The sequence below is a fragment of the Aspergillus luchuensis genome, chromosome 5 (assembly GCF_016861625.1).
Source record: "Aspergillus luchuensis IFO 4308 DNA, chromosome 5, nearly complete sequence".
Taxonomy (NCBI): domain Eukaryota; kingdom Fungi; phylum Ascomycota; class Eurotiomycetes; order Eurotiales; family Aspergillaceae; genus Aspergillus; species Aspergillus luchuensis.
The window spans coordinates 1,381,175-1,404,412 of NC_054853.1; the positions used below are offsets into that span (position 1 = coordinate 1,381,175).

The window sequence follows — 23,238 nt, forward strand, 5'->3', positions numbered from 1 at the left end:
GGGTCTCAAAAACACTCCAGCCCCGCATCAGTAGACTTTTAACCGCATCCCACAAACTCTCCTCTCCTGCTTCGACATGCCCAGGAAAATGTCTAGACTCGAAAGGAGCTTCAATACCCAAAGTATGGTTCTCCAGAAGTCAAAAATAAAATATTTATGTCCAAAGTGCCTCCAAGGTTTCTCCCGCTCCGACGTTTTATACCAGCATTTCCGACAGAAGGCAGATGCAATCCATAAAGGGCTTGATTCGAATAAAAGCAATTTCGCACTGTTCCTTTCAAGCTATCAGGGATGTATGGGAGCTCTGATTCCAGCTGCAAAGCTACCAAAAGCGCCAGATTGTTTTGATGTTTTTTTTGTGATTGAACACTATGGCGAAGAAACAGAAAGCCCAAACATATCAGATTATGGTATGCAGTCTATATATATGTCCCAGTCCATGGACAATTCCCTTTACTAAAACAAGCATGCTTCAAGCCCAGTCCTATACGTCTACACCTTCTATGCATTCCCACAGCTGCAACTTTTCTGTTCCGCTTTACCATGATCGCCAGCCGCGTGGCTATGATCATGATTCACATGGAGGTACTGCATTGAGTACCGTGCCTGGTGAGGATCTGACTACTGTTTAGAGCGACTGCCAGTTTGCTAAATATTACCGACAAAGTGCCTAAGCAGCATGTACGACACCTGCAAATACTTCACGATGTAGAAGTGGAGGCTAAGATCTGTGCACTTCTACCTCAAATGGATAACTGGTTAGATGGGACTTTGCCTCTTTCGGATCAGCCCCATCATGATTTTGGCGTTATTGTTCCGTCTGTGGATGTCAATAGGCCATTGATCCCAGTCCGAGACCTGCTATACAAAGGGGTAAGTTTCTAAAATATGTTTGGTAAGTGTTCGTCGCTCATCATCAATAGTTCGGAACATTCACCCTCATACGCACATTCAAGGATGTTTTCTCGCCTCAAAACATCCCCGAGGCTGTCTATACGGTGCTCAGAGTAGACGGGCCGGGCCTAATCGGCAACCAGAAAGTGGCCATAGGCGAGTCAATCTGGGTTAGCCATCAGACAACCTTATCCGCTGGTCTGATCCTTCTGATTGGCGTTTTCCCAACGGTAGTAGTTGGACAGAAGGTCTAGCACACAGATTGTCGCGGTGTACTTAATGTGGGAGAATTTACACATGGATTGTTGTCATTGCGGGTGCGGGCTGGCTTGGTTGAAGGGGCTTCATTTTGATTAATCATCACAGAGCGACAATCTGATCACAGTTATCTTCAGACCAATGCACGGTCGCATACAGGATAGTCTTGGCACGGACGTACATAGGATGGAGATATGCCCGTGAAAAGCGTCACCACTTTGCTACATACCTTTCTATATTTACAAAGGATGATATTGTCCAGATGCAGCCTCAGTTCAAGACTCCCTTTCGCAAAATGAGTGTAGCTAGCCACTCCTACCACATGTTTCGATCCAACTTCTGGCAACATACCCTTCAAGAAAACGTATCAGTCTTAGCATCTCAACCGTGAAGACTTTGCATGACACATAATGCTCCGAACAATCCCTATACTGCCTCCAGATAACCCGGCATACTTTCTCAAACTCATTCAGTCTGGTAATGAATCGAAGGAGCTCTTGGGAGAATTCGCCCCTTGCATCAAAATGCCAGGTGAGAAGAGACAACTTTAGTAGGGCGTCTGGAGTGAGTTCGCTGGAGATCTCTTCTACACGTCGATAGAGAGTTTCATTCTGATCAAAGTGGGATATGTTCACGGAATTCGAGCCGTACTTCAATTCCAGAAAATAAATATGTACCGCTTTGACGGTTGATTGAGCCGGGAATACCAGGATCTCTTCCGGAAGTAGAGTGTTGGGAGCCTTATCCATTGGCATCAGTGAAGTTATGTGAATAAGGGTAATCACTTACCATGATTATTTCCCAGTGAAATTTCGATAAAAGAGCCGAAACATGGGCGAATGCTCTCGAGGAGTCATGTAGGGAGGCCATGACGGCCGGAAAATGCAGAATGTTAGACTTTAAATCGAGAGTCATCTAACGATCTTCCTTTTCCTACCGGGGAAATGCAAGGGGCATGTCGTCAATGTTGGTTTCTATTCCCATACTCCTGATACGCCTTTGCGCATATCAGCGCTTTTCCTGAGGTAGTCACCATATCTTGGTGTATTGAAACCGTACGTATTGTAATACAAGGCGAACATTTCCCTTTTGGTAATGATCGTCGGTGGAGATTGGAGATTGCCCAGTGGTTGTGCTTTCCCCTGACTTATCGTGCGGTAGTCTAAAGCGTATGGAGCCGCTGGCTGCCAATGAATTGAGCGGAATTGCCTGGCATACAACGACTACCCATGTGTTCCAGTTTTTGTCTTTCTAGACCGCAGGCTACATTTCATGGTGCATAACAATTGACCAACGGAGTTACTGCAGTATCCGGTCCTAGAATTAGTGTTGCCAATAAACAACAAAGATAGGTATTCTGATGTCTGGAGCAGGGACACGTGCTATACTGCTAGTTCTTAGGAGCGCTCTTATAAAGATGCCAGGGGTAACCAGAGGCTGATTTAACATCCCCATACACCTTGCTCCTTGGCCATCTACTGAACTCATAACGTCCTCTGAATAACCTTACGACCACGTCTACTATGTACGAGCTAGCTGTTGTGCTGTGCCTGGTCTGTATATTCTATATACTCGCAGTGTGCGGGGTTTTCGGTAAACGTCTATTTGATATCTTTAATGAACTATGGCAGACGCGCAGGTCAGCACCATCCTAGCCACTGCTCAGCGATTTTCTATAGACTAACACAATCCAGAGAAATTGCCGGGCAGCTTCCGGTTTGATCTGTCTGACACATCGGTCCGTTGAAGAAGCACGACCTTAGATACACTCGAGCCGCGTCTTATAGGCAGAGGCTGACGGGGCAGGATGCTTATTCGTCTCAAAACTGAGTATCGGTCCAGCATATGCGAAGAGTACGAGACAGACCAATGCGCTGAGCAGATAGATTGAAGCATCTGACTGAGAATAGGAAAAGTGAAGGCGCACTAGAAAGTCGTGGCCCGGTAGAAGTCTCTCTAGTATAGCTTCAGGTGGCAGGATACTGGACACCGCATGGGTAGGATTCATTGTGGGAGAATATGTTGGTATTACTGGTCAAACTCCTGAGTACGGAGCAGAAGAACTGGGATGAATAGAATAGATACTTCACTTTCACGACACTAGAGACTATTCTGGGCACTGTAGGCAACACTGCCGGTAGTAGATTATATACTGCTTTCACATGGTTTATTGCCGGATGAGATCTTGTAATATTACAAATAATTAAGCGAGAACGCTCTCAGCCCCAGGAATTAAATCCCCTAAAAGATTAACTCAACCACACGCGTTTTGTGCCGCGAATACTTCCACCAGGGTCATCTCAGATAAGCCAGGAACCTCTATTATGAACAGCATACCATGGACTGCATTAGTGTCCAGGACTTTCTCCTTGCCCCACTCGTACCCACTTCGGACCATATTACGGTGTTTTGAAAAGCTGTATTGAATGTAGTATGCAATCGGGAAAATCTCTCGGACCAGTCTATATTGGCCCACCGATGTTCATTGGGTATGCCTTTAGCGCCTTATTCGACTTCAGTAGACGATTCCCTTTCTAGGTATGATCTTCTAACAGTACACTCATGCCGTTCAATACACACGCGAGGCGACCTATTCCAATCAAGCAGGATTTTTCCTATCGGGGGCTATTTTTGTTCGCTTAAGCTTCCTAAGGATTATCGAGCAGTTTGTCCTAAGAGCAACTAAACTGATAAAAGGGGACGCAGCCACTAATAGATACCTGTGGGTGGAGTTTAAAGGCAACGTCTCATTGCATTTGCTTAAACCAAACAGTGAATACCTTTCCTTCTAATTCCCAGTTTGACCGAGTAAATCATATCAAGATGCCCAATTCTGGCTGTCACCAGGATAAATCCCCCATGAACTGCGAGTCATGTAAACGGCGCCATGAAAAATGCGATAAATCCTTGCCGCAATGGTATGCCTTCCCACGGAGCCCAGTGCATGGTGCCGAGTCAGTTAACCAGTGCAGTCGAAGTTGCAGCAAGCGCAGCGTCTCCTGCAAATACACAATCACAGCAGAAATCGAGGAAGGGCCTAAGTATTGGCGGCCTATCAGACCGAAACTGAACTACTTGCCGCTAAACAAACTCATTGATATTATTACCAAGCTCTACGAAAGTCTGGAACAGCGCGGCATGAGAGACTACACAATCTGGGCTCAGAAGCTGCCTCTGTAAGTAATTCTAACCCATATCGAAGCCAGAGCTGATATCATATACAGATTCTATTCTATGGCAGGCTCCGATAACTTAGTAATGAGCTCGCTCCTCACCCTATCCGCATCCTTGTTAGCTACAATCGAGCCGAAGGTGGGAATAAAACAGACATATTTCTACTTTCGTCAGACTGCAGTCGAGCAACTACGAATAGCTTCTAGCAAGCTTTGCAGGGAGAATTATGATAAAGTCCTTGCGGCTACCATGCTACTATTATGGGCAGACAGTGAACGGTATAGAATCTCTTCTTGCCAATACTACGGGTGCTGATAAGTTTAGGTCAAGCTGGATAGCGTTGTGGACTGGTTTGAAATCTGTCTTTTATTCCATGCCGCAGGAATGGAGGTACGAGTCCGAGCTGGCAAAGTTCCTCGAGACTGAACAATACCTTCAAACTTTGGACTCGTCTTCTATCGTGAGCTGCCAGTTCAATAATAAGAATCTATCCGGTCTCGCCGATACAATTACAGTTCTGCGGCATATCCAGAGACAACTTGTGCATATTAAAAAGCACTACATTCAGGTGAACAAACTGGTGGATTTTCTGGATAAATTCCTTGGTGATATTGGTTCTCTTTCACCAGATCAGGCTTTCCAGCGCGTGCACATTCTGCGACAGTGGCTCTTTTGGCTTCCTCCAGTCATGCTGCGAGATGGCGTTGACGACAACCTCGGTCTAGCGGTTCTAGCACAATTTTTTGCTGTGGGACTCAACCTGTACTGCTTATTTCCAGAGCTAGGATGCCATGATCTTGGGCCATTGGCTGTGGGCCCTATTAAAGAAATTGACCGTACTGTCCGTGCGCGCAACATGGCGAAGCCTCACGACCCGGACGTACAACTGGCCATGTACCTCATGGGCATGCCCCAAAGTATCGCCACCAAGTATCAGGATCGCCTTATCGCCGACGAAAGTGCTGTGGGACTATAAGAGCGACGTGATTATGTTATGTATCTGGGTCCTCTTTAGCGCAGTTGGAGCACCTGTGTTTCTGTTAGCCGTCGTGGCGAGGAAAGCTTACCACATCGCATGGACTGAACATGGGGAAGTACTAAGTCATCATTCTGGTATGTGCTCGTACATTCAGTTAAGCTGATACAGGAGTCTAAAAGGAGGGGCTTAGTAGCAAATTGCAAGCAAATGTATTATAGTTTCATCAAGTAATGGACATAATGGCTTTCGGTTCCCATATGTATCAATTTGCGTGTGCGAAAAATTTCCGCCTTCGGCAGCGAACAGTCAATAGAAGCCTTCCACGGAGTTCGTTGGTCTTTCGATTTTTTCTGGTATGCTAATTTCAAAGAATTTGAGTTGAGATATATTTTTCGTTTCATTAGCTGCCCGCGTTCGGATTTTGGATCTATTCAAACTCCGTCCCAGCCACTCTAGAAGACCGTGGCTAGGCGGGAACTGCATCTTCTGCCTGTTAGCAGCTTCACACTTAGCTACGCTCAGGAACGTCTTCCTGTCTTCAATATAGCATTGCCCTGAGGACTTGACTCCGCTCAAGCCTGTCTCCGCAGGATTCCTCAAATCCTCACTTGACCTCTGTATGCCCAGTGACCTTAGTGCTCCGCCTGACCCGTTCTCATGTTGAATGGCTCTGAGTTGGCCAAGGAGCCGAGTTAGTATCATCAATTTGGCTGCTCGGTTACAAGCTTAGGGGCGTTAAGGATTTTCATTGGTCGCCCTGTTCAAGCCCGGAAAAGTATTTACGCCCAACCCTTTGAGCATATGCTTAGACAATGGCTAACCGTGAACCAGTCAATTCAGCAAACTAACGTCAAGCGGGTGGGTCTTATTCGAGATGTTGGGGTCTGCTAAATGATTCCCCATAAGCAGCTTGAGAGTCGCTGCGGTGTAACCAAAATTATATTCCAGGCGTGCTCTGCTTCCGGGACCCGCAACGCTGTGCTCCGGGCGCTCAACAAGTCCTCGTCTCATTATGCAACGCGAGGCTTAGAGTCCCAAGACAGACAGGGATGAGTTGTCCCTGTAAGTTTCCAAGCCGGTGATAATTGCCCACTTCCGCTTGAAGGTGATGCTGTTTCTCCACAGTCGTCGCTTTCGTCATCACAGTTTATCCGCGGGAAAGAAGAGTGGCCTTTATAAGATACCCTGTCCGACCACACTCGTGCAGCTGTTCGAATCCAGGATCTCGATCTCGCGCAAGCTGACGATGGAGCTGGCGTGTAAACTCCTGCGGTCCGATGGAGTGTCTCTGACCACCGTAGAGTTTCCAGTTGGAGCCTTTTTTTTTACCCAGAGGTTCTCGGTTGACCAAGTCGCGGATGCACGTAATGGTGCAGTATGGTCGCGTAGAATGTCCGTCTTTGCGAGAAGTCCATGCATGGTTTCGGTCGGCTCGGGTCCTTTCGCTTCCACTAGTTGATTGGCAGTTATTGCCTAGGCCGCCGCTCGATCGGCTGCGCGACGCCGCTGCTGCAAATGGCGAATGTGATTTTTGATCACTGCCGCTGCCTTAAGCGGATGTGTACTTCGATGTAGATGCGCCTGGTTGACAAGGAGCGCAAACGTCAAGGCCCGTGGTACTAGTGCCGCAGTGACTTTCTCTGCAGTTCGCCGGACCGCAGCGGTCACGATCGAGGAAAAGTGAAGGCCACTGCGGGATGTACGCAGCGGCCCACCTCGTCAGGTGAGGAAGCCAATCAGTAACTATTTTTGGTATGGCAAAGCCGCCTGCGGTGCACAGCCAGCTGCGGGAGATTGCTTCGTAACCAAACAAGAACCTGGCCCATTAGGGCCCCAAGGCCCACTACTGTACCAAGATGTCCGTGCTGCGGTGATAAAATGATCTACAGTATAGCACCGCTGTGATATGAGTTATGAACAAGGTAGACGTTCTTGCTGAGGCGTTCTTTGTCTAGTCTCAAGGTCAGATGCAGCAGTATGTTGCAGGCTCCTGTGCGCAACGTTCTATGATCGTATTGGCTCTAGGTCAAGCCTTCTAGGAAGCTTGCGTTTCGAAGAGGCGTTTCCCATGACTCTATGCTTCTTATTTCTATTTAGGTCTCAGAACAATTCTCACGTGGCTATTTTCCTCACAAGAGGATTTTCATGAGAGCCATTCCATCCTGAAAATCTCCTTCTGGCCTGATACTTCCATGTCCCATAATAGCTTATGATCTTTCACATATCAACTTATTTCTATAAGTTGCTGCTTGAGTATCGCTACATGAAATAATCCATATGTGTCGTAGGGCAACATAAAAGGCTTTTCATGTATGGCTAGCCGCTCGGAGACGTCATTCTCGAACCAATCTAGCTCATATGTATACCAAAGTCTTAGAAAGAGCCACATATGTTTAAACCAGTCCTGAGAATGCTCTCACATTCCCCCGAGCGACATAGAACAGTGACATTTACTATATTGGGTGATTTCGGCTCGGGTTCTGCTCAATCCAGGACCCGGGAGACCAAAGTCCTTGGGAAAAGGCATTTTGACAGCCCAGTCATTGTGGCCTAAGGCAGTGGATCTAGACAGCTCTTGGATCTAGGCGCGTGGACCTAGGTCCCCCAGACGCCCAGGGCCAAGCACCTGAGCCCCTAAAATACTCAAGTATGCGCTTGGTGCCGGCCCGCACGTACAGATCTGCCCAACGCGTAGAAAATCTTCTCTGACTACTGGTTTTGTGAAGGCCCATACGGTAGACCAGGGACTCCATTTAATGAATGTTAGATCTCGCGAAAGACATTGACAGCTATTCATTCTACAATTTATTGCCGGACGATTATTTGCAACCGATAGTAATTGGTCTCCTGTTCTCGCTGCCTTGACTTCATGGGCTGCGGTCGAGTCGTCCTCATCAGTAGGAGGATTAGAGTCAAAATCCTTGGCTGTTATCTGAATCTTGCGTTGGCCTGTCTGGGCCGCTAGGTCTTAGCTCGAACAATTCGTCGTAGAATCGGGTGAAGAGAGCTGCCAACCTTCAAGTTCGTAAGGAATGGAAGAAGCAGTTTTAGTTGCGGAATTAGTGGGCAAGTCATTCGGGAGAGGCACCGGGTTAAATGGGAGCGAAGTTCTTCTAACAGGTGAGTAGGTTGCCTCACACGGAGGGAAGTTCCCTTGCGTGGGGTCAAGCTACCTTGGGCACGGGAAGTTCCCTCCGACGGGCGAAGAGTCCCTGCGCGTAGGCATGAGGCGGGCGCATTTAGCGCGTACAGAGAACTGAGTCCTAGCCTCGCTGTCGTGCACGCGCCCCTAGGCCCTGTTGCACGTATCACTCCGCAGGATTTGAGACCAAGCCGATTCGTCACCGCCGGTGGCGGTGGCGTAGTGGTAAGCGCTCTGAGGTAACTTCCAAAAGATGCGGGATTGGTCACCTTGCTATTTAGAGGTGGTGGGTTCGATTCCCATCGCCGGCACCACATTTACCACAACAGTGAAATTCGTTGCCATAATAGTACCTAACCCTTCCCCTTATGGCAAGGTGGCAAGGAAGAGAAATAGTCACAGGCCTTGGTGAGGCTCCAGATTTGTCAGGAAAGAAATAGCTTACAGCAAAGACATGTATCGAGAGAGATCGCCATACAGTGAATACCTGCATTCGCCCAAGGAGTTGGATTCTAAACCATAAACCACTGGGCTAGGTGCGAATTCGTATTTTAGTCTAGTGGGAAAACCAACACAAGGCGGATGGGACTACTACTTATCTGTGGCTCCGCCGCCGCCAACTGACACAGAATATTGTGGCCTTCGGCCCAAAACTGTGTCTTTTCACGTACTGAGATTTAGAGGCCCTCTGCTTTTCTTTTGCCGATGACAATCTGGCAGACTGTTCATAAGGACTTCAAGTTATGAAGGCAGCTACTGTATAAACAATTATCCTGCATTTACTTGAGAATTTTTCCATTGATCACATTACTGCCAGTCCATATTATTCATTCATGCGCAGGCGTGCAATTCCTCTCACCTTCAATATTAGACAATACAAAGTCGTTTTCGCTTGTGCACTTCTCTACACGGATGCCTCCCGGGTGACTTCACCCGCCTTTTCATAGGTCGGTGATTCAGTTTCGAGCAGTGAAAGTCAATGATCAGGGCCCGTCCCAGCTCGGCGTTCCACAGAATATTGTCCGACTGGAGGTCCTGGTGTAAGACTCCCAAGGAGCAGATCTCCTTCTCAGACCTCGCAATCTCACGTGTGATTGCGATGTCACACTCTATCTTATGTATGGGCTTACCCCCCCCCCACCAGGCCATGATGAGCATGTGGCAGATCTCGCCAGCTCCATGTACGAAGTAGGATTTGGCCAAATCGATTGCCTCCAGAAAAACAGGAACAGCAGAAGCCTGTGCTTGGTTGAGTACATGGTATATGACTTCCTCACGTTTGACCTCCTCCCACCGTCGGGAAGTTGTTCCTTTACCGACCATAGTATATCCATATGCCGTATAAGTGACTTTAAATGGGACTTCCGATGCGCCACAACCCCCCATTGGTGTATAGTCTTGGTCGATATTTTCTTCTAGTTGCTGTTTGAGTTGCTTGATCAGCGTTTTGGCATTGATGGGGTGTTGGCTGCTGTCCCCCCCCTGTCGGTGGAGCATGATATTTGGGCAATTAATATCCAGCTGACCACCTCGTTGCAGGCTACGTAGACATTTCTGGGTGTAAAACTGTGCGGTGTTCTGCTGACCTTGGCTGCCGATCGGTGTATATTGATCTCCCGCCAGATGTGCTGATCGTTGAGCAGATGGAGACGAAGGGGAGGATGCAACCTGACTGAAGCCACGCTTCCTTCTTTCTGGAGCTTTATCTGCGTCAGAGTCAGAATCATGACGTGGTGTCAGATTCGGCGACGCGCAGCTAGTTCGAGACCGGGTGGGTATTTGACGGGTGTCAGCAGGGGGGGTGGAGCAGGAGACGAAGACGGTATATATTCTGATGTAGTAGGTTCGGAGCTCGTATACTCCGATGCTGTATATTCTGAATCGGGCGGGTTTTGTTGCAAATCCGGTTCCGGAATCTGGGAATGTGTATGATCGAAACTTGTTTTCTATTTTGGCAGCTTCTTTGTGGCATTCCGCCACTCCTGGTCACGATATTGTGAGCGGAAACTTATGAGGCATAAACACAATACCCGAGCAACAGCTGTTAACGGCTGTTGTAGAGAACTCAGTTTATTATCCGGGTTAACTTCCATGTTGGGTTCACAGAGATGATAGTATAAGGTGCCCGGATTATTATAGGGGACCCGCAGCAAAACTAATGCGAATCCATTAGTCAGATATGAGTACTCGAGCCCTTCCTGGAGCATTATATGATACTTCTGAACTACAGCCGAGCCGGTTAGCTAGGCTGTATTATATCTCAATTTTTCAGGCCTCTCTGTGGGAACAGAGTCTGGTCTGACCATCTCATTCCAGAACCGCATTGGTCGCAAACCCGCTCGAAGATTCTTGACAGATAGCTTATGGGGCGGCTTGTATTTAACAGTTATAATGGTTGTATTTTTATCACCGTCGACCCGGTGGATGCAATATTGATCCGGTCGGAATTCGCTGATTTATCTGTTTCAAACTGGTCTGTGTCGATCGCATCAAGGGCATTTGCGTGGTTATCGAACTGAATTCCATTGCCTAACTGAAATTCCTCTTGAGCAGCATGTATCCTGTAGAATTCCGCGATAATATCACGGACATGGTTCTCTACCCTGAATCTCTCATAGCTTTGCAGATCCTGCTCACTACTTATAGTTCTCTTCTTGAACTCTTCCCCAAAATCCTTGAGGACAGTACGCGACGGAAACACTTGTGCAGCAGGTTGTCCAGGCGGTGCTAAATAGGTACAAACAGAGTGATAGATCTCTTGCTGTATGGCTGTGTACTTGGTCTAAGGCAGAAGTTGCAGCGGACAGCGCTTCCCCTTAGGCGCCGGAACCGTTCCCGTCGTAGAACGGGATGGACTTTCGACTCTCAGGCATAGAGAAGTATAGTTGTGGCAGTATTGAATTAGCTCTGCAAAGGTGGTTTGTTGTGTTTGCTCCCTTTCCTTGTCCCTTTCCTGCTCTGCTTGCTGCTGATGTTCCTCAGCTTGTCGTTGACGTTCCTCAGCTTGTCGTTGGCGTTCCTCAGCTTGTCGTTCGCGTTCCTCTGCTTGTTTCCTAAGCTGTGCTTCCCGCTGGCGTTCCTCCTCTGCCAATTTCTTCTCTTCCTCAGCCCTCAAATATAGCGCTTGGTAGTCGGGTGGGCTGCTGCTTTCCATTTGCTTGATGGGGTTTATCAAAGAGTGTTCATTCGGTTGACGCTCAACTAGGCGGGCATGCGGAGAGGTCGCTCGGCCTCGGTCGGTCCCGGTCTTATTTTTTGCCGTTCTAGCCAATCATAATTGGTGGCTGTGCGGAACCCTGGCCTCAAGTAGCCACAACGAAGGAGGGAGCCACAAGGAAAAAAAACAACGATTATTCAAGAAGTAATTTCAAAAGATAAATTGGGAGGCGAAGGCGTTATGCCTCCAGAATGCGGAGAGGGAGGTGAGTACGGGCGTGGGGCGGATCCCGGAGACGCGTCAAACACGGGAGTGGAAATACCGGGCGCACCGTCAACAACTCGGCACTCGACACGAACAGTGACAAGACCAATTCATTATGGTCAAAACCAGGAAAGAGAAGCAGCCGAGAGAACCTCCAGGAAAAACTCCAAAACCGGGAAAGCAAAGGAATTGGACCCGGGAAGCGTACAGGATTTGCTACGCGGATTGTGGGAAGCCAACAACGCGCTCCAACAACAGGTAACGAAGCTCCAGATCCACCTTGAGCGACGTGACGAGGAGTTCCAGAAACGTGAAATCGAACATCAAAAGGCGATTATAACCCTTCAGATACATCTCAAGGAAGTCCAACAAGAAATACGAACAACCCGACAGGAGACACGAGAGCTCAAGGCTTCGATCATCAGTACTCAACAGGAATATACCGAAGAAACCAAGCAAGAGATCACGACGCTGCGGAAAGAGATCGCTGAACTGTCTAGTGCAATTCGGTCCCGCAATGGAATCACCTCGCATCCCACAACAGAAGGAACTGAATCCACAGGAAGAAGCTGGGCCTCGGTGGTGACGCCAGCATCGAACTCATCAACAGCTCGAAGCACCCGCGTGGGCCTAACCCTACCTATGGTCCGAATCGACACCCACCAAGCCTCGCCCCAAATCAAAGACATCCTCCAAGACCCAACCCGACTGCAACAAACAATCAGTACACACCTACGAGCACACGACCAAACTAAGAACATCCAGATCGAAGGAATCAAATTAGCACCAAGGAACCTTGTTAAAATCTTTACAGATAAAGACGAAAGTTCAGCGCTCCTTCGAGAACACCAGGAATGGCTTCAGGCCCTCCCCGGCGTGAGGTTGTGTGGCGAACCCTGGTTCCCAGTGAAACTGGATGAAGTGAGGAAAGCCGATGTATATGACAGCGTGGGCAAAGAGAACCCGACATTCAGGACTCAGTTCGCAGAGGAAAACAACGATACACAAATCAGAATGATTCGGTGGCTCAGTGGCCCCAAATCGTACGGATCGATGGTAATCTACGTGACCAAAGAAACCGATGCCCTTCGACTACTAGAACGAAAAATCACACACATCCGAGGTGAAGCAGTTTTCACAGATGCCTACCGGTACCAGGAGCGACCCATTCGATGCCGAAAGTGCCAGGTATATGGGCATAAAGCGGCGCGTTGTCCAAACCATGCAGTATGTGCGCGATGTGCAGAACACCACATGACGGCAGATTGCGAAGCAACCAACACACGATGTGCAGCATGCCGGACGGACGGGCATACTGCAGATGACCGCAACTGTGAGACGTGGAAGAGAATGAAGATGACGACTCAGAGTCAGCAGCCACCCCCCAGAGCCAACTAATGGGACCATGCACAGAAACGACACACAGGCCCCTCCGTATCCTTCAAGCCAACTTAAGGAAAATGCCAGAAACGCAATTGAGCCTGCTGAACGACACATCCTTGAAACACTACTATCTCCTACTAATTTCCGAACCTTCCACCATGCTCATCGAAGGAAAATTAACGATCCACACACATCAAAAGTGGACTGCAATCCTCCCAACGGTGGGCGAGGATGAAATCAAGAAACCAGGAATGTGCAAAAGCATGATCTGGGTGAACCGAGATCATCCCGCCTTCCAACAAATCGATATACAATCCACGGATATCACAGCGGTCATCATACGCCCTGGCCATCGGAAAATACTGGTCATGTCGGTGTATGTACCACCAAGGACAGATCAACAACATTTAGGAATCCTGAAAGAGCGGCTAGATATGATTAACTCGGTGATTTTAGCGCAGAAGAATCAGCATGGACCGCAGCTCGAGATACTCGTGGCTGGGGACTTTAACCGCCATCACCACCTGTGGGGCGGAAATCATGTCTTTGCCCGTCATACCCAACGAGATGAAGCCGAACCGATCCTTGACTTCATGGCGGACCATAACCTGCAAAGCCTTCTACCAAGGGGAACAATGACATTCGAAAGTTCTCGAGGAAGATCAACCATTGATCTGACCTTGGCATCACCGGAATTAGCAGCCCAGTTAATTCGTTGCCGAGTCCACCCTCGAGAGCATGGATCTGATCACCGAGCTATCCAATCAACCTTCAATATCAGTGTCTCCACTCCTCCGCCCTACCAACCACGGATTCATCTTAAACAGGCACCGTGGGACGAGATCTGCACTCAGCTAACCCACTTGCAACATGGGATCAGGCCACTCAACAGTGAGGAAGAACTCGACCAGACAGTGGAATGGCTTCTCTCCGAGGTGACGCAAGTCCTCAGCAAAACCTGCCTAACGGGGAAACCATCGCCCTACTGTAAGAGATGGTGGACACCGGAACTAACCAAATTGCGGGAGGAGTACACGAAGATAAGAAACCTTTGTACCAGAATGCGAGACTACGGGAATTGGTGGTCGCAGCTAGACGAAGAGGCGCGTAAACGACGTCAGAGGTACCATACCGCCATCAGAGATCAAAAGAGACGACATTGGAAAGAATTTCTGCTGAACGTCGACAACATATGGACAGCCGCAAGATATATGGTAGGTAAAAGTGGAACTGCACCGATCCCAGCGCTACACTCTGGCGAAGATCTAGTTGAGGATGATAAGGACAAAGCTGAAGTGTTACTATCCGCCTTCTTCCCGCCAACTCCAGCAACACCAGAACAGACACTCGGTAGACGGAGACAATCCGAACCACTTCCATTTCCTATGTTAACTCGCGAGGAGGTCAAGTGTGCAATCATGAAGATGAAACCTTGGAAAGTGCCAGGCCAAGATGATCTCCCCGCTGTGGTGTGGCAGAATACCTGGCCAGTGACTGGAAACCTTATTGTTGCAATTTTCCGGGCGTCGATCCGACTCGGATATGCCCCCAAAGTATGGAGAAGTGCAAAGATAGTGGTCCTCCGCAAACCGGGAAAAGACCCATCGTTACCGAAGGCATACCGACCAATCTCACTCCTGTCAACATTAGGGAAAGCATTGGAAAGTATCGTTGCAACAAGAATCTCTTACCTGGTTGAAAAGCACCACCTGCTTCCGGAAAACCACTTCGGAGCTCGGGCGGGGCGATCATGTGAACAGGCGCTCAACATCCTGGTGGAAAAGATATATCAGGCATGGCGGGAAGGGAAAGTCCTCAGCCTGGTCAGTTTTGACGTCAAGGGGGCATATAACGGGGTAGCGAAGAATGTCCTACTAGAACGACTCCGAGAACACAGAATTCCAGTACCAATCATCCGATGGGTAGCAAACTTCTGTTCGCAACGCCGAGCAAGTCTTGTGGTCAACTCCTTTTGTTCCGACGAAATGGAGATCATTCATGCCGGATTGCCGCAAGGATCCCCACTGTCACCAATTCTGTTTCTCTTTATGAACGCCAACTTAGTAAACATTCCTATCTCCAGGGAGGGTGGTGCTATTGCCTTCGTGGATGACTATACCCACTGGACCGTCGGCGAGAGCGCAGATGAGAACACAGTGCGGCTCCAAAACGAGATCATCCCGCGAGCACTGCGCTGAGCGTCCGAGTCCGGAGCTACTTTCGAGGCCGACAAAACATCATATATACACTTCACAAGAACACCTCGTGTAAATCCTCTCCCTCCATCTCCCCTGCGAGTGGGCCCGACTCCAGTAGCTCCGCAATCCACGATCAAGGTGCTCGGGGTGTGGTTGGACCAAGGCTTAAAATTCAAACTCCACGCCGCGGAAGCAGCCAAGAAAGGAATTCGAGCAGTCCTCGCACTAAAACGACTGCGAGGCGTCTCCCCTAATACCGCCCGACGACTGTTCACCGCAATGGTGACATCCACGGTGGACTACGCAGCATCAGTGTGGTGCACTCCCAAAGGTGATGTATCTGTACCTAACTGGGTGGTGAAAGCATTGAAACCTATCCAAAGATATGCAACACAAGCGATTACAGGAGCGTTTCGCTCCGTCTCATTAACCATTGCGGAAAGTGAAGCAAGCATCGAACCGATCGAGACCCGGCTTCGGAAACGAATCCTACGCCACTGGATCAAATGCCACACATTACCAACGACCCATCCATTCTGGCACTGCCGCCGCCAGGCCGAGTTCGTGGCTCGCACGTACAGCTCCCCGTTCATGAAGTTGAGAGATCTCTGCAGCCCTCGACCGGAAATGGAGATCATTCAACCATTTGCACTAAGCCCGTGGAGCTCAACACTGCAGGACTTCATCAGCCTCTCCGGTAGACCCGTAGATGTGCAACGCATACAACGCAGCAAAAGAGCATGGCTGAAAATATTTGTAGCCTGCTCGATGAAGAAGGGAAGTATACAAGTTGGTCTAACAGCACAAGTCGATCAAACAACTTTCTTCCAATGGTCGAAGACCGTTGGGCAGGAGGAGAACACTAATCTGTATTACACACAGCTGGGAGGCATCTTGGAAGCTACAACATACATCTCGAGCATCACGACAAGGATCAAAATGCCCCCCTACAAGATATGGACAACCATATTCACCAACAACCAGTCCGCTTTACAGGCATTAGCCAAACCGACTCGACAGAGCGGACAGGCGCTCCTCAGCCAGATCACCCATCGAATCTTCAGCATCCACAAAACAGGAATGAGAGTCGACTTGAGATGGATTTCCAAACACGATCAAACACCAGGGGTAGAAGCGCGAAGGCACTATCACGGTGTATATCCGACGCAGACCCAGATGCACTCCGCCGAGAAGACATGCCATCGTGGGCGAAAATCCAGTTGCCATCATCCGTGTGGCGGATCACACGAGATACAATCAGGCAGCAGAGTATTGACAAATTTCACCGTAACAGGTTCGGCCAGTTCACCCGAGCAATCGATAAGGCCCTGCCCAGTAAGCATACTGAGAGTTTGTATGACGACTTGAACCGGGAAGAAGCATCCACCCTCGCCCAACTCCGAACAGGCCACGCGAGGTTGAACAAGTTCCTATTCTCCATCAACCGGACAGACAGTGCAACATGCCGATGTGGCCACGGAGAGGAGTCAGTAGAACACTTTCTGTTCCAGTGCAGGAATTGGGATCATCTACGAACGGACATGACTCGGGCCATGGGAGCAAGACCGAACGACCTATCTCTAGCACTTGGAGGTTACTCCTCACGAATGGGCCACGACGGAAAACCACTCGATGGCAACATGGCGGCATGGAAACCCAACAGGGAAGTGATTCACACCGTTGTCAAGTTCGCCCTGAAAACAGGGAGATTCACCGAAGATCAACACACTTGAACTGAAATTAATAAATCACACGAGATACAATAACACAATGTATAGTAAAATCTAGATAGATTTAGCTAGGGGGCTACATGCAGCCAATGGCCGCGAAAAGCCTGAGGAATCAATCAATCAATCAATCAATCAATCAATCAAGTAGCCACAACATGCATAGTTTACCTGACGTATTGCCCCTTGCAAATACGGCCGCCGGCGAGTGCATCAAACTCGCAACTTACGTGTCCAACACTTTGGAACAAGAGTGCAAGTTGTAAACACCATCATTAGCGCCCCATCATTTAGGACCCACCGGTCCCCTATCGTCTTTGAAGCCCCACCGCTTTTGAAACCCCACCACCTTTGCACACCCATCGCTTCTGAACACCCATCAGCTTTGATTAGCCTTATTAGTCTATCGATCCGATTGTGGGGTCCTTTTCGGGCTCTTGCGCTATTAAAACTTGCATCCCGACTAACCTTTTGTGACCAGCCGAAAATGGCTGCCCCCCAAGAGTGAAGGGCCCCCGCAGTGGTCATCTTATAAATGACAATCCTGTCTCCTTCCCTTCTGCCCATTGATGTTCCTCAGCCATTTCTTCTTCCCATAACCTCTGCCTGCCGTCGTCGCCAGTCACCTCACGACCCTACCCTCTCCTGGTCTCTCTTTCCAGTAGACCGGTCGCTTGACTCCTTCCCTTGAGCCATGGCCCGCTGTCCACCACATCACAACATTGGCCATAGCAGCGACAATGACGGAACCGATAGCAGTGTGTCTTTCCGCCTAGACTCAGACAACGCCGTCGGTGTGGATTTCCCAATAGACATCACCGATGTCACAACTCCGACTTGCCTCTACGGCGAGTGGGTGGAGACAAGGGTCGGACTTGTCGGAACTGCTTTAGGCAGCGGTCTACGGAGTGGAAGTCTCACGGGAGTGAGAAAGGATCTCCTTCTCCAAGCCGCATGAACACGGACTCAGGCTGCAGCTCCAAAGGCGGTGGTGTAAAGTAACGCCAGCCGTACCCGATACCCTGAGCAACGGTGTTCCCAGTCGAAGTCCTACTGCTTTAGCAGGCGTCGCGAAACAAAACGACAATTCGGACACCAGCTCCAGTGATGATGATTGTAGTGACAGTAACTCTGCTAATGACTCCACACGGACCCTGATATTGGTTCTAGTCGAAAGATTGATCGACTCGGCAATTTGAAGACACAGGTCACAAACACACGGAATCGACCGCTGCATGCTCCCCCCTTCCCCCCCCCCCCACTCCTGCAGCGTGTGCGGGAGGGGATGGGGGATAAATCCAAGCCACAGAGCACCTTTCACAGCAAACCTACCTCATAGTCAAACCGATGACGCGGCCCACCTCTTTATCAGTAGAAGACGAGTGGAAGCGATAGAATGAGGTCACTCGAGGCTGCACGGATGTATTATAATGTCCTGGAAGGCAGCCCGCGTCGGGGAGGACGACCAAAGCGAACAATTTCCGTGGACAGGATGATCTGAATTAAGACTCTCCCAGGAAGGGAATGGTGGTACAGGCGCCTCCCCATCTCCTTTCTACGTCGCCCTCACCGTACAAAGCCACATTGCGGGCAGCCGCAGAAGATATCGGAACTGCAGATTAGCCTCGCACATGTTTCCACTGTTCAAGCAATACTCCCACGACATGACACTTTCGGGTTGAAATTTAGAATTATTGATACTGCGAATACTGCAATGAACCGGTATTCACAACATCCATTGGCGGAGACACGTCTAAGGAAATAATCGCCTAAGCGTACGATAGACTATCCTTATAGTCCCCTCTGAGTGTATATATGCTCTTCTACAGCAAAAATACTTCCCTGTGATGGGCCGTGTTCAACAGACCCGAGTGTGTTTATAGAAAATGCACCTTTGGCACGCCCTTAGAATATCTTGCCATGTCCGGTACCAATATCTGTGCTCTCGGAACAATATTGATTATCATCATATACTCAATAAGCGGAACATGGCCAACGCGCACCATGTATCATCAGAGTGGTCTCAGAGCGCATGTTCTTCAGGCCGATTAGGTCGTACGAATTGGGATGGACGACTGACGAGGTCTTTGGCCTGGCATGGACGCCAGTTGGTGGTTCTACGCCTGTGCCGGTCGCGCGACCAGCGTCCTAAGAATATGTGGGTCGGGCGCACAGGGTCTGGCGTACCTGGTACTAAGTCACTGTTGAGTATCACGGGTGGCTGTGTTGAATATTATGGTGGCTGAACCTTATGGCAGGGATTGGGAACGGATATATATATGAGGCATCCCGCCCCTGTAAAAGATAACTCTCCTCAAGTCAATCAACACGAGTCAACCTCACTATCACTTATTTCAACAACACCAGCCCTCTGTTCCGATGCGCCCGATCTGTATGGTCCCAGGACACTGGTCGCACGACCGGCACAGGCGTAGGACCGCTAACTGGCATCCATGCTAGGCCGACGACCTGGTCGGTCTCCACCCAGCCACTCATGGCTGGCGACATACACCAAGCAACTCGGGCTCGGAAACGATGAGAAATTCAATACGTGATAAGATATACGCACAGTCACGTGGCATGTCTATATCTTCCTAACGGGCCGATGAATAAGCCCCGCAAAAGCCGAGGGAAAGAAGGCCCTGAGGGAAAAAAGGCCCTAGGGGAAAATGTCCGTGTGGGAAAGGACCCTAATGAGTACCGGCGCTAACGGCCAAAGAGCGCAAAGAAATCGTGTGAGGATCCAATTTACGAAGCTTTCTCGCCGGTGTGGGTAACTGCCGCCTCTGGGTAACCTTAACCATCTAAACATACATATCTATTCTTTTAGTGCACTACAAAGATACTTTTTCCCGGATTATACGGAGATTTCAATGTCAAACATTCTTGTACTGTACACACACACACACACACACACACACACACACACACACTATTCATTAACGCCCGGCGGCTCAGCCGAAAGGGCAACTATCACTAACCTATCAACACGAATTCTGATGTACATCTGCGGTATCTCCTTCGAGCCCATACATAGATCCTTTCAGTATATGTCCTCTCAGCTGTCACTATCGTAGGAATCCCTGTGGGTTAGTAAATTTGTTAATAGACTGGCTTGAAGGCGCTTCTTCAAGTGTTCAACATCCTATCCTCGGCAGTTGAAGCGCGTCTACCATCTGTGGCACAAGGTGGTTGTTGTAGGCCAGGAGACATATCTACACAGCCAAGGCTGCCCGTGGCCAAGCCTTAACGAGTCCTTGCAGCTAGTGTAAAGCAGCTTCGACAGGCCTGCTTGTTCAGGCCACTGCCCCGGTTTTCAGTCCACTCAACTCTCGATGAGCGTCTTCCAGATATTGAGGCCCCGGCCAAAACCTCTCACCCCAGGTGTCTCCAGGTTTGCTCCTTAAGCATGCATCACCGGCATTTCAGCTAGAGCAGCTTCACTTCAGTCAATCAGCCGCAGGTTCTCAGTGCGAGTGAGATAGCGAAGAAGGGTAGACCCCTCCCCACTAGGACGTCACCACTTTAGCCGTTCGACTTCAGGTCCCCAGTGCGAGTGAGGTAGCTGATTTCCGTCTCTTTGCACACCGACACGCGCGTCCGTCCTCTCGGGCCACATAGACAGTCTCGTCAAGTTCTTTCTACTTGTCCGTCACTGCCATTATGTGCCACGCCCCACAGGGAATGTTTCCCTCCTTCGCGTTACTAGCCGAGATCTCTCCCGGCTAGCCGACCGTGTCCTGCAGAGGTGGCCTAGAAGCATCTCCAGTAGCCCTGCGCGATACTTCGACCATCCTCCACTAACCAAGGTTGTGTCCCCAGTTTTGCAGACCTCCCGAGCACCCGTAGCTACGCCTTAACGAGTTCAGTGAGGTTCGTCGCTGGGTCGCACGCCCCTAGGGAAGTAGACGGTCAGCATTTCCGATCAAGACTGCCCGTGGCAGAGCCTTAACGAGGGTCTTGTAACCAGAACTGTTGGCACCCATTCCCCAGACTCGTGTCATCCACTGCTTAACTGGTTCTATTCCCCCTCGCCGCTCCACGCATATTCGAATTGTGTTCTCAAGACTTCTGCTGGGCGTGTCGCAATCTCAGAGAGCGTTCAAGCTCAGAGGTGTCCTGTCTCCTGTCTAGGCGATACCACGTCCGCTGGAAAAGCAAGTCCAGTGTCGGTCTCGAGTACGAATCGAGTAGACAGTCGTCGGATGGTTTTCATAACCCTTTTCCTCTGATTTTCGTGGGTTGGGCGGGCTCGGCTACCACGGAAAACTCTGCGGTTCGGCCCTACCCGCACCACCTGGATTCTTTTGGCTTCCCCTCCACGCAGCGAGAGGGTACTGACACCGGACACCACGAGAAGGTAGAAATCCATCGTCCTAACTGTCTGACGACAACAGTTACCCAGCGTGCTCACCGGGGGCCCATTGTGTACAGGTTGTTGCAAAAATGACGCAAATGTTTATACTCTTGATTTCTTTCTGGGGCGCTAGATCTAGACTATATTTGGCCCGGCCCGAAATATCTTTATTCCGCGTAATGTTTTGGCCGTATAATCACTGTAAGATCGTATAATATGATACAGAGGGAGGAATAACAAGCCCGTGTGAGGCTGGTACACAAAAACAATGTGATCATATAGACTCGCCACTGCCACGCTTGCTTTTGATTCGTCAGGTCTTCTTCCATTTCTGCTCTAGTCCATCTTGGCATGATACCATCTGATGCTCTCAAGCACACCTTTAAGCTTTTACTCTTAACTGGGGGCTGGCTGGCCCACCTCTGCCCCATACTCTTATCGCGACGCACTTGTGAATACTACCCTCATCATCTTGACCTCGTCATCTTAACCTCCTCATCTCAACCTCCTCATCTCAGCCTCATCAAGCATAGCAAATCAATCGAACCGTCCACCTATCTACACCGTTTCTCCAGATTTTGAGATACTAGAACGCTTACCATGGAACGCCTAAGAAACGCAACAAACTCAATTTTTAATTATGGACAAACTGTTGCTCGAGAACATACAACCGCCTTAGTCGCTAGTGGTACCGGACTTGCTCCCGCTACAGCACCGATCACCGGCCCTGCAATATTAGGTGCTGTTGGTTTCAGCGCTGCAGGGCCTGTTGCGGCTTCTTTTGCTGCAGCATGGCAGTCTTCAATCGGGGTAGTTCAAGCTGGGAGTCTGTTTGCCACCCTACAGGGAGCTGCAATGGGAGGCGCTGCTGCGGGGACATTTACAACTGCTTCGAACATTGGAATTGGGATGGTGGGATCCGTGGCAGTTGGAAAACAATGGACTGATATAAAGAAAAGACTATGGATGAAACATGATAGCGAACATTTTGAGGAAGCTGGATATTATGGTAATACATAAATGCCTACCGGTATGCTGCTCAAGGCTAACATGAATAAAGACCAGCTGAAGATAACAAAGACGTGGCAAACAACCCACAAATGCCTGACGTTGATGATTTGCTAGGCACAGAATTCGCGAAATTTCTCGAGATCGACATGTCTTGAATAGAAGTGTCATATGTACTGCTGTACATGTGTGAGAGATCCAACGTGATTTTCTGGGAGGATCTCTGCTGGCTCGGGAAAATTCTAGTGTGGGAACACGCGCTTGTACGCGCTGGTACAGGCTCTGTAGAATATGCTGAGTCATTGGACACCCATTACCACTTAGTATAGGAACCTGTACCCGAGGTCATCAGATAATTTATGAAAGACGATTAGTGTATCTCGTGATAAGGGTTTCAAAGAAAGTCGAAGACTATAAACATTTGCACCGGTTTTTAATCAGCTGTATATATCTAAATATGTGAGCAACTTCTAATGTGCTTTGCGTACTCTACTGTGATATGATTTGGAACGCAATCTGGGCATACTAAGATATACAGGATAGACGATTATATTGCAATTTGCTGCCCGCCGCGCTACAACTGCGGGTTATGTAGAGACTGGGCATGGATAAACATGCCATGTTCTACGTTAAGCGTTCAAGTTTAGCTAAAATGACATGTAATGGTTTCTGATTGACCTCTGATGAGACTAGTTAA

The 23,238-nt window shown here is 49.2% G+C and overlaps 6 protein-coding genes and 1 non-coding gene across 7 annotated transcripts; 5 read left to right on the forward strand and 2 right to left on the reverse strand.

Moving 5' to 3' along the window:
- Positions 1–76: 76 nt before the first annotated feature.
- On the forward strand, positions 77–1,148 carry AKAW2_50498S (uncharacterized protein; the record flags this gene model as incomplete). Its single annotated transcript, XM_041690322.1, has 4 exons — positions 77–410; positions 478–609; positions 668–873; positions 924–1,148. 4 exons carry the CDS (start codon positions 77–79, stop codon positions 1,146–1,148), a joined length of 897 nt encoding a protein of 298 aa, XP_041543919.1.
- Positions 1,149–3,975: 2,827 nt separating this feature from the next.
- Positions 3,976–5,302, forward strand: AKAW2_50499S (Zn(II)2Cys6 transcription factor domain-containing protein; the record flags this gene model as incomplete). The annotated part of the gene is made up of 4 exons (XM_041690325.1): positions 3,976–4,070; positions 4,125–4,328; positions 4,377–4,604; positions 4,651–5,302. The coding sequence occupies 4 exons, from the start codon at positions 3,976–3,978 to the stop codon at positions 5,300–5,302; spliced, it is 1,179 nt and encodes a 392-aa protein (XP_041543920.1).
- A 309-nt stretch (positions 5,303–5,611) lies between these two features.
- Positions 5,612–6,007, reverse strand: AKAW2_50500A (uncharacterized protein; the record flags this gene model as incomplete). The annotated part of the gene is made up of 1 exon (XM_041690326.1): positions 5,612–6,007. One exon carries the CDS (start codon positions 6,005–6,007, stop codon positions 5,612–5,614), a length of 396 nt encoding a protein of 131 aa, XP_041543921.1.
- A 2,644-nt stretch (positions 6,008–8,651) lies between these two features.
- Positions 8,652–8,758, forward strand: AKAW2_t50003S. Its single transcript has one exon. It is a non-coding gene; the product is annotated as a tRNA-Gly (tRNA).
- A 2,471-nt stretch (positions 8,759–11,229) lies between these two features.
- On the reverse strand, positions 11,230–11,601 carry AKAW2_50501A (uncharacterized protein; the record flags this gene model as incomplete). Its single annotated transcript, XM_041690327.1, has 1 exon — positions 11,230–11,601. The coding sequence occupies one exon, from the start codon at positions 11,599–11,601 to the stop codon at positions 11,230–11,232; it is 372 nt and encodes a 123-aa protein (XP_041543922.1).
- Positions 11,602–17,870: 6,269 nt separating this feature from the next.
- On the forward strand, positions 17,871–18,134 carry AKAW2_50502S (uncharacterized protein; the record flags this gene model as incomplete). Its single annotated transcript, XM_041690328.1, has 1 exon — positions 17,871–18,134. One exon carries the CDS (start codon positions 17,871–17,873, stop codon positions 18,132–18,134), a length of 264 nt encoding a protein of 87 aa, XP_041543923.1.
- Positions 18,135–22,133: 3,999 nt separating this feature from the next.
- Positions 22,134–22,658, forward strand: AKAW2_50503S (interferon alpha-inducible IFI6/IFI27 family protein; the record flags this gene model as incomplete). Its single annotated transcript, XM_041690329.1, has 2 exons — positions 22,134–22,542; positions 22,594–22,658. The coding sequence occupies 2 exons, from the start codon at positions 22,134–22,136 to the stop codon at positions 22,656–22,658; spliced, it is 474 nt and encodes a 157-aa protein (XP_041543924.1).
- Positions 22,659–23,238: the final 580 nt, after the last annotated feature.